Raw genomic sequence first — 15,841 nt, 5'->3', positions numbered from 1 at the left:
GGGTGTGGGGGGGGGGTCGGCCGTCAGGAAGCCAGAGCAGGAAAAACAGATGTGATGACTCACTAACTCATATATAGGTCAGTGGCGACTCAGGGGTTCGGGAATATCCTGGTTCTGTTGGGTCTTATTTATGAGACATGAAAAAAAGAGGAAACAACTGTTGCCTGTTTTCATCAAGTTGCAGAAATCTTGACTTTTGTCTTTGTCTTTGAGCTTTTTTGTCACTAGTGTTCAATAATCTAAGCAGTTGAAACTTTTCTTGAAAAAAGTTCATAACATTGAAGGTTTTGGTTGTTTTATGTTGTCGCTTGTCAAACTGGAAAATGTATTATTTACCCTTTAATTTCCTCCTATAAGCGTTAAGCTTTTTCCACTTGATTTATTTTGGCGGGTGACGTTTACTTGTGATTTATTCATCCCCTGGAAACGGATTCTCATCGTGTCAGCAGATTTTCTTTGTCCTGCGTTAGCAACTCTTGTTGTATTTCCTTTAACCTTCATCTATTTTGTTTTCAAATGGAATGCTCTTCATTTAGTGGTTGAACAGTTCAGCAGCAGTAAGTTTACACACTGTTCAAATTGAAAATAAGAACATAGAAAGCATATAATATGTTTAAAATGATACATTATAACGTTTCATTGGATTTGATGGCAAAGACGCATCTCAGAAAACATCTACAGCAGATAACTGGTAACAGGCCATTGACATGACTTCTCATATAAAAGAGCATCTTAGAGAGGTAAAGGCTCTCAGAAGTAAATGCTTATGAAAATTAATCGATCTTAAAAACTCTGAATCTGAATCTAAATATAATGAAACAATTTCAGAATGATGTTGTTCAGTGATAAATTACAAGGACTGTGAATATCACATCATCCAGAGTACGTAACGTCATCAGAATATTCAGCCAATCTGGAGGAATCTCTGTGTGTGGGGGACAATGCTGAGAATCAGTAATTGATGCCCGTCTCATTGGGCATTCAAAAGACACTGTATCCAAAACAGGGATGATTCTCTTCTTGTAATTACTGCAAAAATCACACACATCATTTTTAGCTGAACTCTGTCTTATATCCATTATATACTTATATACATGCACATGAAGACAACTCTGGAAGGCTTGATTCACGGCTTCCTGACTAACTTTTCATTGTTCTTGAAGACATTCCAGCATCTGGCTGCTGTGTTTATGATGCCTTCTGACTGCATCCAGTCAAGTTTTTGAGAGAAACTTTCACCTCACTGAGAGCATATAAAGGGAATTGATTTACAATCAAAGTATATTACACCAGCAATATGTAGCAATTGTGCCGTCTTTCAGTTTCCTAGCCTTTCCATTGGATCTATTACATCACAACACCAAAACAAGAGATTAATCCTTGGTTTTGCTGATTTCTGTAAAATGAAAATAATGCTTAAAGGAGCCGTCTGTAAGAAATGTCCAAAACTGGTACTGCAGTCACTTTCAAAATATTGTTGAGCGGCGTGTACCCTCCCCCTCCTCCCCCCGACCAGAGGTTGCCAGGTAGGCTGCAGAATGCAGCAGGAACGTAGGCTGCCATGGCTGCGATAATTAGAGCCGAGCTGGCAACCCGGATGTCGAAACAATACTGACTTGGTGATTGGGAGATAGGTGGAGGGTGGAGCTTCAGAAACAATACTGACTTGGTGATTGGGAGATAGGTGGAGGGTGGAGCTTCAGAAACAATACTGACTTGGTGATTGGGAGATAGGTGGAGGGTGGAGCTTCAGAAACAATACTGACTTGGTGATTGGGAGATAGGTGGAGGGTGGAGCTTCAGGCCAAAACAAAAAATGACAACATAAACATCAGTTGAGGGCTGCAACTCCTCTTTTTATTTTTTTATTTTTTTTAAGGCTCTAGTGGCCCTTTATTGAGATGCAGACTGGAAAGGGGTAGAGAGAGAGAACGGGGAAGACACGCAGCAAAGGTGCACGGGCTGGATTCGAACCCGCGACCGGTGCAGGAGGAGGACTGTAGCCTCAGTATATGAGCTGCCGCTTAACCCACTGCGCCACCGAGCGGCCCGCAACTCCTCTTTTTAAACTGGAATATCCTGGCTTGAGTGCTGTTGTCAGTGACATAAGTATTTGAAATGAACATGATTTTTAAATGTCTGTTGACATATCGGGGTCATTTTATGATTCGTTTTATTATTGCTCTTACATACAGCTCCTTTAATGGTGAATTGGACAGACGGACAACTCTGTACACTTTGTGCGTCCTGGACATTTCTTGAGTTTTGGTTTTTATTCGCCCTGTATTGGTTTATTCCAGTCCTTCCAGGTCAAACCCTGTGATGAGAGCTGTGGGGCACGTGCAGATGGCGTAGACCAGTTCCAGTCAAGTTGAGTTTACATAGAAGGATTAGCTCAACTTCAACCGCATCATTTGGATCTGTTAGTCCGACTATGACAAGTTTGCTTTGGTTCAATTTCAGTTGGACTAAGATGTGCACTTGCATCTTAAATCTACGATTTAATCCAATAATTACATTTTATTTTGACGTCATGTAAATGTAGCGACTGTCTAAGAACACGGTTGGCTTTGAAAGCCGCAAACGCAGGACAAAGCTCTGCATGAACGTGATCCAGAAACACTGATGTCTTCTCTGGACCACAGCTCATTTAAAATGCACCGAGTCAAAGAAGAAAACCGTCCGGTAATTAAACAAATCAACATTTAAACTCTCTTTGGAAACCTCATCCTCTGGACTAAAGTGACTGGAACCATCTGGTTTATCAGGACTCCTCTTCATCATAACTTTCACTAGGATACTTGTGATTCATTCCTGTATCACAGCAACAGTATCCAAAGCAAAACAACCAAAACTGAGCACATTTACCTGTTAATCCTTTTGGCAATCCAGTGATATTACCTGGTAAAAATGGTTTACATTTCAGTGAAAAAGGTCTCAACAATCCAGTTCAGTAAAAGTTTTAGACCTCCTGAATTTGATTTAAAAATACCTTTTTAAAAGACTGAAAATCTGTTAACTAATCTTGAAATAATTTTCTTTGGTGCGTCCAGTTTGCATGAGAGCATTGTTGATACAGCGATTTCATAATCTATCCTGCAACAATTCATTTGAACCTGCAGTATAAGAGCTTAGCTTTAGCGTCTTATCTGCGATGCAATTACAGCCAGCATGGACAGCGTTGAAACCCGTCCTCTTCTGTGCACAGGACTGGATTTACACGTGCTGATTGACGAGTCGAGCATCAAATACTCAATGAAATCCTGAAAGCAAGGATACGCCGCCTGTGGGATACATTTAGATGACCAAATAAGAAAATCATGCAGAAAGGGTAATATCTGAGTTAGGGTCTCTAACTTTGTTTTTGAGGTGCCGTAATGACTCTATGCTTTAGTTACTGAGATGGGAATGTCCCAGTCAACATTTGCATGTGGAGCCCATCTGAGATACAAAGGAGTGGACATTTAGGGCTTTGATGAGTCTGCAGCTTCCATGTTGGCCCCATCTGAATGATCCCACCGAGATTTATGTTTGTGGTCGGCCCAAGTGAGGCCCATCTTGGGGAGAACAGAACCATTGTGAGCATTTCACTTGGGGACAATTCCATTTTTAATCCCATTCATTTCCCAGATGGGCCGCATAAAAATGGCTGTGTGATTCAATTTCTGGAAGTCATTCTTTTCATTATAACCGTGAATGTTGACCGTAAGTGAAAACATTCAAGAGTCAGAGCCTTTATTCCTGAGAATGTTCAAGCCCCCAAAATTGACAGCATCTGGACACACCTTTAAAAAAAAACTGCTGTGCTGTTGCATTTCATTTGGACTTGGTAAGACCTGGCGCTGTGGTCTGATTATGTTGTCCAGATATTTGCTCTAATGAGTCATCTACATGAATCTATTTACAAGGGAGGGAATCTGACTTTTTTTTTAAAATATGTTCAAACAGCTGTAACTCAGTCCTAATACCATTTAGAGTCATTGTGGCTGAAAATCTTTAATTATTGTTACATTTTAGTATCAATCAATAACTTTTATTTGTCCCCAATGGGGCAATTAATCATGCAGCAATATGTAGACATATACACATAGTAAAAAAAAGGACAACGACTTTAAATCTAAAAATCTAAAAATCCAAGCCCCACAACAGCTACCTTTTCCTCATGGAATTGAGAAGGAAAATAAAAATGATGTTTCTCAAGAGCAGCCAAAATCAAGCATTTAATCCAAAAGTTCTTAGTTTACTTGATATTTTTCCTATCTGCAGCCATTTGGAGGTACTTCTCCCAGAATTCTGAGGGGTTTATACTAACTCATCAGTTTAGCAGTATCGTAAAGTCCCATCTCAGACTCTGTTTAAGTCATTTCCTGCTTTATTTTGAATTTTATTCACTCAACGACGTGTCCTGCATATGACATTCATCTACTTACTTCTTTGACCCTTCCACTTGTGATGCGATCAGATTAGGAGATGGAGAAGAGAAAAGAGATGAGTGGAGCTTCTAGGTAAGAAGTAAAGGGAAATCACTCAAATTACACCATACTGAGTCAGTCACATAAATGAGTGGTTTGATGTGTTTTTAACTGAAGAAGCAGTCCCTAGTGGTCTTACGAGGAACTGCACACCCTTCCCCACAGAGAAATAGTCTGTACTTGGCACGCAGAAACAAAGCTTGAAGCCAGAAAGCAGAAGCTCAAGGGACAAAAGTGCATTACATCATCCGGTTGATGAAATGACAAAGTTTGCAAAAAAGCTATAATTTGCTTCAGCTGCTTAATTTCGATTTACAAAGAGGGAAATAAGCATGCGGATGTTAGAGTTTCCCATTTTCTCAAATTCCCTAGAGATTAAACAAACAAAACAAACTTGTTCTAATATGTTTGAGTTATTTGAAATAAACCCATCTGACTGGGCTTCAGCTATCCGTCACCTGAAGACGTGTGTGGGTTTGATGGTCTGAGGCTGCAGCGAAACAGAAAATGCAAGACCTTTGCTTTACTTCTTACCACAAGAAGTGTACTTCTGGTTTTACCGGTAGACTGTAGTGATTACCAGTATATTACATACAGTATGTCCCCGCTACAGTTAACAGCTCAGCCAGGTTTTCTTCTCCATACATGTGTTTTAGTTTTGCATTGTGCATTCCTGTTGGTTGGTTTGCACATGTAGGTCATCAAGCTAGTAAACTGTCCCAGACTATCTTTGCTCACACAGCCGCAAGCTTCAGACAAACATATCTCTTATATTCTTTAACTCTGATTAGTCAGGGACAGCGATCATCTACTTTAGTCTTTCTTTAGTCTGCTCTCACAAGGCCTAAAAGAGCCTTGAGAAACTCTGCTTAAGGCTGTTGTTTATCAGCTGACTTTCACTCCAACATCTGAGGAAGAGTTCAAGACCAAACATACTTTGTGTTTTTTTTAACGTCAAGGTTTCTATCTGGGCATTAAAATTGATCTTGAATGCAAATTAAAGACAAAGCAGATGGCCATGGATTTGAGGATGAGCAGCAATAAACCAAGTAATAGATAGAAACCTGGCACAAACAGAATACTATTTCAATCCTCAGACATGAGGTGGAGGAGGTGGACGGCTGCAGATACCTGAATGTTCACCTGGACGCAGCAGCAGACTATAATTCATGATGAAGCTTCGGGTCTTGATGCGGGATGACGATGCTTATCTCCTGTAACCCTGATTCCAAAGAAAGTTATAAATAAAAGCAGAATGGAATGATTTGTTAATCTTAGGCCCTGTTTACACGGAGCAAAAACAGTGGCGTTTTCATGCGTTTTGGCCGTTCGTTTACACGAAAACGAAACTCAAAGTCACCAAAAACCATCATTTCTGAAAACTCCGGCCAAAGTGGAGATTTGCAAAAACTCTGTCTTCACGTTTGCTTGTAAACGGAGGGAAACGGACATTTAGTCTTCAGAACGTCACATTATGAGACAGAAACGTCACCAGCATCATGAGCTCGACCTGTGTTTACAATTTGTTTGGCCACCGTCAATATTTTCTTGTATTTTACCTGTTTTATATTCTAAAGTCACACTTAAAAGTAACTCCACTTCTCTGTCACTCCAAACGAAAGACTCTTGTTCATCTTGGAAGTAACTGGAAGTTACTCGTGTCATTTGTTGATGTTTTTTTCCAGGATTCTGATTGGCTAGCATGACTTTATCTTCTGGTTACACTGCCCCCTGTAGGTTTGGCTGCTCATAGCACCTTAACAGCGTATTTATGCGGGTTCGTGGAAATGATGGTATTTTTCAAAACGTAGAGGGGGAAATATCCATTTTTGTAAATACCCGGCTATGTGTAAATGTGGCCTTATATTCCCATATTTTATTCAAAATAGAATACATGTTATATAGGGAGATAATTTGTTAAATGTTGTCATACAGGTTAAAAGGGAGATAATTTACTATCTCATAAAAATGATTAGTTAACTTGAATTTGATGTCAGCTTGTTTCCAAAAAGCTGGTTGAGGGGTAAATATAAAACTATAACGGTAGTTGAGGTGAGGAGCGGATGATGGTGTTCTGGTGGATAAGTGCTGCAGTCCAGGTCTGATATGAGACTGGAGCTGCTCCACAGTCCTGGGATCATCTGTTGCTCTGAAACCTGTATGTTTCAAAACGGATGTCTCCAATCCGGTACAAGCTCCTCACTCCAAAGACATAAATACACCTCCACACCATCAGAGAGGCAGGTTGTTTGAGCCACATGCTTTTTATTCTCTTCAGCCTGGAAGACTAAGGGAACATGGTTTTCAAGAAAGCAGCTCAAATTCTGATTTGCCTGACAACAGGACAGATTTCTGCTTTGCCTTGGCCCGTTTTTAATGAGTCTCGGTCACATGTGGCCTCTGTGCGTGATAAAGTCATAACCTGCATCCAGCTGTGTTCTCAGATGTGGATTTCTGGAAGTTTTCTTGAGTCCATGCAGTCCTCACATCACGGCATCACAGAGTCTGTTTTAATGCAGTGTTTTTTGAGGAAATAAAGCTCTCACGCATTTGAAACTGACGTTTGACCGAGATTTCTCCACATTCTCTAAATCCTTTAATGCTACTGAGTTACAGAAATGATGAGATATAAAAGTCTTCACATATCTATGCTAAGGAATATTATTCTGAAACTGTTTCACAACTTGTGGAAGGATTTTATTTTCCTGCAGGATTTTGAGCAGCTCCAATGTTTTTCTCCAGGAGCTCCATCAACAGTTCTCCTCAGTTCCCAGACGTATGTGGGCTGTGAATGCTACAGAGTTGTGAACATCAGCTGACTTGGTCCCAACATTTTGGGGATTTCTCGCTGCCATTAAATTGAAGATGAGATTGCACTGTTTGAAATAGTCAAATGTCTCACTGTTAATAGAAAAAGAGTCGACCAGGTGCTCGTTAGGGTGTGACCGCTGTAAAATGGTGCTCTTGGATCGGACCCGGGAGACAATTTTTCTCACTGTTAATATTTGAAAGTCGGTGTTAGCGTTTTATCTGCAGTCGTCTGTTGTCAGAGGCTTCTTCACCTCCGCAAAAATAAAGATGGAGATTCCTTCTTTCCCCCACAGTGACCTTTCACAATAACTGTTTGTGCCATGAAAGGGGCCTCTTTGACTGCATGGTCTATGTATCTTGTTATTTGCTCTTGTTTTATCTTTTTTTTAGGTAAATAATATATTCTTTCCCCTTTACATCATCACCATTTAATCCACTTTCAGATCAAATAAAGTACCATTGAATTCAATGTAATTACATTCATTAATGTTACTTTTTTTCTGTCAATAATTTTTATTTATTTTCACTGCTTCAAATAGAATGCCAAGCCATCACAGATCCTAAAGATAAACACACCCATGCTCACACTCTCTCATACGTTCAGAAGCTCCCCAGCTACCCTGTCATACATGTCTATGGACTGCTGGAGGAAGCTGGAGGAGCTACCTGTAGACACAATAAAAACATGAATGGAGAAGTTAATAAAGTGAACAAAATCCCAATTTGTTTAAAATATCACTTCATTTATATCAGGATTACTCCAAACAAGCACACCCATTTCACTCTCCAAGTAGCGCCTCATTTAAGGTTTATTTTCCTCTTCTCAGTGGCTACGTAGCAGGATTAATACGCTCTGAGATCATGAATTGTACGCACTGCAGAGAAAACATCACACCACGAGCTCAGCCTGTTAAAGTTAGATACTCCAGAAAAACACATACACAAAAAAACTTGAGAAAAAGCTTAAAACGATTGGAAAACCAGCGTCAGAGACTCTCCACGGTGCAGTGAGATGATGTTTTACACTTTGTTACCAATCTTAGAGCACAGCTGATAAGATGTTGAAATATGTCAGGTAAACCAACTTTGTTCATTTTGTCAGCCCAATCCACTTTAGGCATATCCAGATTGCATCAGGATCGATCAATCAATATTTTTTTTCCTAATCGGATCCAAACCACCAGCAGTGATTTCAAACGTGATTCCCATCAGATTTTCACAGATGGGTCTCTATCTGAATCAGAAACAGAATCAGAATCAGAAAAAGGTTTATTGCTAAGTTTGTTAAACACACACAAGGAATTTGATGTGGTGATTGGTGCAATACAATACAAGAGCAAATATATAATGAATGGTCTGGTTGCTCAGAAAGGATTTCAAATAGTCTTTCATTTCATTTGCATCAAATAACCGGCCAGAGTTGGTCATGTCAGGCCAACGTGGACAAACGTGGTGTGTTGTCTTTCCTTCTGCATACTTTCTGTTACCATTTCTTCTCTGTCAATTTCAACCCAGGTAGTAATGATGGTTGCTCCACATTTATCAGCTCCAACTCACATGAGTTGCGCTTTATTTGCTCTGTTGTCAAGTCTGAGCTTAAAATCTGAAGTAAACCAAAGGAAGGTCAGGACCTTCACCTACCCACCACCCACCACCTACAGCGCTGCTGGAAAGAACCTACACGTACTCACAGTGACGTGAAAACAGCGGACAAGTATAAACCAGACATAGGTCTCATACATACTGTAGAGCACATTTATAGTTGCTACCTAGAATATGAATCATGCTTTAGCACCGTCTTGCAAAGGTGACAGGGTTAGTTTCTGATGTTTTTTGTGTGTGAAACTGTGACAGTCATACTATCGGTGGATGTTTCTACCCTTGAATGTGCAAATTGAAAATAAATGAAAAAGATGTACGTGATCTAAACATGGACATTTTTCAGAAACTGTCCTATATTGCAACAAAGCTTTTACACTCTAGTTGGCTTTCAGAGCAACAGAAACATTTCTCAAAAGTTAAATGGAGAGGCTGTTTTTACATCTAAAGGTCAAATGACCAGCCAAACTCCCGTGGACAGATTTAACAGGTCAACAAGCACAGTTTTTGCTTTGTGTGACTCTTCAAAAGTTGCACAGGTGATCCTGAGGTTTTGCTGTTTGTGGAGAATAACCTCCCAGAAATCCCTGCAATTTGCCCTTTTCACCTAAAAGAAAACAAAAGAAACTGTAGCAACATCGGTTGCAGAAATAGAAATGAACCTGCCAAAGTTAAAAGACTGCTGGACCCCATTGTTTTTGGGACTAAGATTTGTTTTTTTTTCACAGTTTTGTCATGTGACGTATTTAATTAAAACCTAATCTCATATTTCTGAGGACAAGTTCTGGTGAACATACTTTTTTTTTTAAACTGAAGCTGAAGTTTGATAATAAGAATAATACTTGTTTTGTTTTCTCTTTGCAGCCATAGCAGCCCTCTGACGGGAGCCCTGGCCTCCTCCTCCAGCTCCTCGTCTCCCAGCTCTCCGCCCTCGCTGGTCTCCCTCCCTCCATCCCGGCCAAGTCGTCCCAAGCCTCCACCTCCCATGCTGAAATCTTCCCAGCTCCCCTCTCGACCTCCCCTGCCTCCATCTGCCCCTGTGCCCCTCCCTCCCCCTCCTGCCCCTCCTGCTGCCACATCTCCCCCATCTCTTCCCCCTCCTCTCTCACCCACGGTGGTCTCGCCGTCTCCCCTACAATCAACTGTCTCTTCTGATCCGGAGCCAGTTCGTTCTCCTCCTGCTCCTCTGGCTCCTCCATCCTCCGCTGCGGTGTCACCCCCCTCCAGCTCCCCCTCTCTTCCTGCCTCCCTTCCACCCTCACCAGCTCCTCCGGCGCTGAGCTCCATCGATCAGCTGCTCGGGAGCGTTTCTGTGTGGCAGCTCAAAGGACTCAGCCCAGACCAAACCACTGATATCCTTGAGAAAGAGACAGCAGGGGTGAGACACACCTGTACACGGTTCTTACCTGACTTTTAGAGAAAAACCTTCCTGAAAACTGATATTAACCCCAAATGTAACAGTTGAATTTACAAACTTGGATAAATACAATTAAAGAAGGGAAAGACTCACAATGATCACTTAAATTATTTGAAACTGACAAAAGTAACAATAAATTAAATCTCCAAGCAGCGATGAACGGGCCCTCATGCGTGCAATTTTCACCAATAAAGGTGAAGGACTCAAAACTAAGTCCGATGACTCCGTCCATTGACTCTTTATGTCGAACCATTCAAAAGTTATGGCAGAAAATAGGAACTATCAAATATTGACCAATCAGAAGAAGGGGCAGGGCTAATTTGCACCAATTATGGTCAAGGACTCAAAACTAAGTCCGATGACACCACCCACGACTCTTTATGTCAAACCATTCAAAAGTTATGGCAGAAAGTAGGAACTATCAAATATGGACCAATCAGATGAAGGGGGGGCATGCTTTTTGGCGTCTTTTGACTGAGAAAAGTTATGCCCATCGTCGCAGGATCGAGACGCACATTTTGAATTTTAACACACCTGGGCGCACGTTACGGTTCAGGCCGCATTAATGGCCGAAGAAATTGCATAAATTGCGCCAAAATTACACGATTAATTCAAAATGGCCGACTTCCTGTTTGGTTTCGGCCATGGCGCCAAGAGACTTTTCTTTATGTTGCAACATGATACAGGTGTGTACCGATTTTGGTGCATGTACGTCAAACCGTATTGTGGTAAGTACGTTTTCTAGGGGGCGCTGTTGAGCCATCTTGCCACGCCCATTAATGCAAACCATTACATTTTTTGCCAGGCCTGGCTTGCGTGCAAAATTTGGTGACTTTTGGGGCACGTTTAGGGGCAAAAAAGCCCTAATTTCGTCGGAAGAAAAATAAAAATGAGAAAAACATTTCCTACAGATACAATAGGACCTTCGCACTGTAATAATAATATACTGATCATTGACTAATGAAAATCCCACTTTGTGGTTTGACTGAATCATCTAAAAGGAACAAAACTGAACCGCTCCACGTGTGCAGATTGATTATTGGACAGTCACAGAAATCTGAACTCAGGTTTAGAGCCTCGGTTCCACAAAACTTGCAGAGCTGTGTAAAATGTGCATTTGCACCCAGGAGTTTACATGTAGTCTTTAAAAAAATGTATTTTCTTCATATCTGTTAGTGAAACTGGTGAGTTATTATTCCCATGTTTTACTTTTTTTTTAAATATCTGAAGAGTGAGATTTTTTCAGAGAATCTTTTATAACTCTCTTCAACATCAGGTTTACATACATTAAACAGCTGAACTTTCACTTGATTATGTTTTGACATTAGAAGAAGCTTCTGATTGGCTAACAGACATCAATTGATTTTTTTCGAGACACACTTCCAGACTTATTTTAAGGCACACAAGGTTCATCCTTGGGTCCTTACCCAGATGACTCAAGGTCCCATGTTTATCAGTTCAACAAACAGCCTCGTGAATGCGCTGGAAATAAGGAAGAGAATATCGTTATCCACCGTAGAATATGCTCGGAACCAACATGAGATGAAAGACCATCCGGTGAGAGAACGCTACTTCTCCAGAACCGCCACAGAAAAGCCCGATGACAGTTTGCAGCTCAACTGAAGACATGTAGTTTGATGAGACTAAAACTGAACTGCTGTCGTTGTAATGATTGTTATGTTGGAAGTTATGTTGGAAGAACAAGAGGGAACCTTTTAGATCCTGGACCTTCCCAACTGTGAAGCCCGGGGCAGCAGCATCTACAGGTGCATCAAACAGCATCACGAGGAAAGAGGATTAAGCGGATATATCAAAGCTAAAACCTAAAGATCCTGCTGGGCCTGGGTGGATCCTCCAAGTGGACAAGGAGGCTCAAACATATCTCCCGTTTAGTTGCTTGTTACTTAAGGACGACAGAGTTCAGATAGTGTTGAAAACCCTGTCCTCAGCACTAAAGCAAGCGTGAGAGGCTCTGAAAAGACGCACATGAGCAGGAAGGCCCACAAACTGGACTCAGATCCACGAGTTCTGTCCAGAGAATTGGAACAAAGTTCCAGTAAGATGTCGTGAGAAGTTTGCAGACTTTTTGCACGAATACATGAAAAAATGCGGTCTCTTTTTTTTCAGGTCATCAACTTTACTATCAGACAGAGAAATAAAAGTGTGCCTTTTCTAGAATGCAGGATTCTGCTGGATTTATATTGAGTGTAAATTAACATTTGATTTTTTTTTTCTTTCACTAAAAGAATGTTAAAGCAGCACTATGTAACTTTTCCACCTTAATATCATATTTCCAGAGTCATTGTGATGGTACATCAACTTCCAACAGGTTTAATGAACCTCTGTCATGGTCTGAGGGGTCTGTATCTCCTTCACTGGCGCTATGTAACTTTGAGGAGCATGGTAAGAACCCTGCCACACTAAAAAACTACACATTTTTACGGGTTTGACTGCTTTACGGCATACGTCACTTCCCCCTCCTTCCCGATTCGTAGTCGAGACGAAAATGGGCGGGGCGTGGAGCTCAGCTCCGCAGAAGCTGGTAACCCGTTGCTGCGTTGTGGCTGCAGCAGCTCCACACAACAGATGTGGGGAAAAGATCGCTAATGGTTTAACTTTTCACCGCTTTCCTGCTTGGAGGCAGAACCACGGAGGCCAAGTATCTGACATAACAAAGAGTCGTCGGCTCGCAGCTGTAAGGACCAAACATAACCATCCACAGTAAATCACAAACAAACACTCACACAGACCGGGGTCGGATCATTGACACGGGTTTTATTCCCGATTCTTCTCCAGCTAAACGCAGTTGCTGGCCAGCTCTCTGCGGTGCGATTAACCCCAATCTTCAGATAAAACTAGTTTGTTGAGGAAAAATTATTAACTCTATTTGTAGCTGCAGAGGGAAAAAATAATCCCACGAGGAAAACAAAAATATTGCTCACGCCTCGGAGCCTCTTCAACATAATATAGCAGTAAAAAAAAAAGAAAAGAGAAGTAAGAGGGATACAAAACATGTACTGTATGTTGTACTATTATACAAATTTATTGAAACACATGGCGAGTCAAACATTTACCAAAGCAGCTGCCAAACACTCCTAAACAAGGTAGCCTAGGACATGGGTTGTGCAGAACTGCGGCAGTAAATCCTCATCGGAGCTCCACTCTTTAGTAGGGATTTCATATGAACCCAACCCGTTAATAATCATTATTTTCTCCATATACCGCTCCCTGGCTTCCTTGTTTAAGGTATCCCGGTAAATTCCAGTTCCTTTCCAGCAGTTTAACATCTTTTTTTTTGCGTTCCGTCTGTTCACTTGGTGAAACAGAAAAGTAGTTTTGAAAGTCCGTCGCGTCTTCATTCGCTATCAAAACAAATGCACGCGACGGGGACAGGATCTTTCCGGCAGTACGCGCTGGTGCTCATGGGAAACGTAGTATTCTTTCTGGTAAAGCACTACCGCTTTTGTCCAAAGGAGCCGCCAAACTCAAGAAAAGCTACATTGTGCTGCTTTAACTTCTTGGTCTGTTGTGTATTTAATGTAATTAATGTATTTCACAGTGTTCAGCATCTGACCGTTTTCTGGCCAACAGAATCAAAGCTACAAGCTGTAACGGCTCACATTTGTTGACATTTGCAGGCATTTCTGGTTAACTGTCCAGAAGAAAAGACCACAGTGATTTCTGTCCGTCTGCCTGACCATCAGGGGCCGCGGCTTGTGCAAAATCTGCTCGTCAAACAACACAAGTCGTGTACGTTTTAAATCCAACATCAGCTTCCTCTTCTAAGAGCTTCAGATAAAACAACACATTCACTCTTAAACCGCTTTTTGTTCTCAGTTGTCCATTTACAGGGTTCCTCTTTGGTTTTTGATGATATCTTCAAACTCATCTCCTTCTACTGTACCAGCAGGTAACACACACACACACACACACACACACACACACACACACACACACACACACACACACACACACACACACACACACACACACACGCTACTAAATGAATCCACCAATTGTCTTTGTTATAGAACAATGACAATAAAGATGTAATCTAATGTAATCAATCAGGGACATCCTGACCGTCCCGCTTAAGTTACCCCGAGCCGTTACCACGACAACTCAAAGAGAGGGCCTGGAGGTCATTTCAGCAATGGGTGCAGGTAAGAAAATGTGTTTTTTAGTTAAATTTGTCAATGAAATGAAGATGGAAATGTTGGTTGTGTGAAAGATTGCTGAACAGATGTTTTTAAATGAAAATATGTAGTATATTTAAAAAAAAAAAGATATGTTTTAAGACATGAAGACACAGAGACACAGAAAAAACATACATGTGATATGCAGGTGCATCATCAGATGCTTCTTAGGAACGAAACCTTCAAATGTTTGAGTGTCTTTAATCAGTCAAAGTATCTCTAAACTACTCCCCTCAAACTCAAGTGTTCCAACCACCAACTTCAAATAAGTTCAAGTCACTAGTCATGTCACCAACTCTTTCTCTATAGTGCTGTGAATGGTTATCTTCAGTAAAGACAAAGACAGATACTATAATTGTGTTTCATCAGCTTAAGATAATTGTGTTTGTCTGTTATTGTGACATTTTACAACAACTACATTTAGAAAACAACAGGAGTTTTTTCGCCACTGGACTTCAGTACATGTTGCATGATTACCTCTTACCTATCTGCATAATTTACCTTCTTTTCAAGTGAGTGTTCAAAAGTTGCAAACGTTAAAAGACGAGGCAGGTGGGCTGAGAATCTGTCAAGTGGTTGTGAAAAACACTGAAGGTTTAAACGCAGCTGACGGTGACGTGGAAATGTTTTCTGCTGTTTGGGAACAACAAAGAGCATCAAACAAGGGGATTTATGTTGGATAAAAAAGGGCTCAGGAGAAGGAAAAAAACAGAAATCAGTGAAAAAAGACAAGTGCAAACAGAAATTAAAGCTGCAAGCAGCGATGAACGGGCCCTCGCACTCACGGCCACCGCCCCCCATGAGCATATCAGAAATGACACCACCCACGACTTCCTATGTCAAACCATTCAAAACTTATGGCAGAAAATAGGAACTATGAAATATCGACCAATCAGAAGAAGGGGCGGGGCTAATTTGCACCAATTATGGTTAAGGACTCAAAACCATGTCCGATGACACCACCCACGAGTCTTTATGTCAAACCATTCAAAAGTTATTGCAGAAAATCGGTATCACAAGTATCACATATCGACCAATCAGAAGAAGGGGTGGGGCTAATTCATGCCAATGAAGGTCAAGGACTCAATACCGAGTCCTTTACCTTCTTTTATGTCAAACCATTCAAAAGTTATTGCAGAGAAAAGTTTTCTAGGGGGCGCTGTTGAGCCGTTAGGCCACGCCCATAAATGCAAACAATGAAATATAAAATTTATCGCCAGGCCTGGCTTGCATGTAAAATTTGGTGACTTTTGGGGAACTATCAAATATGGACCAATCAGATGAAGGGGGGGCGTGCTCTTTGCCGTCTAGTGTCGCCACGGTAACGCTTTTGACTGAGAAAAGTA

At 41.1% G+C, this 15,841-nt stretch overlaps 1 protein-coding gene across 1 annotated transcript in view; it reads left to right on the top strand.

Annotated features, from left to right (window-relative positions):
• The window catches only part of rin3 (Ras and Rab interactor 3), a 45,472-nt gene that overhangs the window by 597 nt on the left and 29,034 nt on the right, over positions 1 to 15,841 (top strand). Inside the window, exons 2-5 of the mRNA XM_061743543.1 lie at positions 9,747 to 10,260; positions 13,938 to 14,049; positions 14,137 to 14,209; positions 14,371 to 14,462. Of these exons, the coding sequence (XP_061599527.1) occupies positions 9,747 to 10,260; positions 13,938 to 14,049; positions 14,137 to 14,209; positions 14,371 to 14,462 (791 nt within the window). The remainder of the gene's footprint in view (positions 1 to 9,746; positions 10,261 to 13,937; positions 14,050 to 14,136; positions 14,210 to 14,370; positions 14,463 to 15,841) is intronic.

This window comes from Cololabis saira, chromosome 16 (assembly GCF_033807715.1).
Source record: "Cololabis saira isolate AMF1-May2022 chromosome 16, fColSai1.1, whole genome shotgun sequence".
NCBI classification, from domain to species: Eukaryota; Metazoa; Chordata; class Actinopteri; order Beloniformes; family Belonidae; genus Cololabis; species Cololabis saira.
The sequence above is the reverse complement of the archived record's forward strand: the minus strand, read 5'-3'. Positions and strand labels throughout refer to the sequence as shown.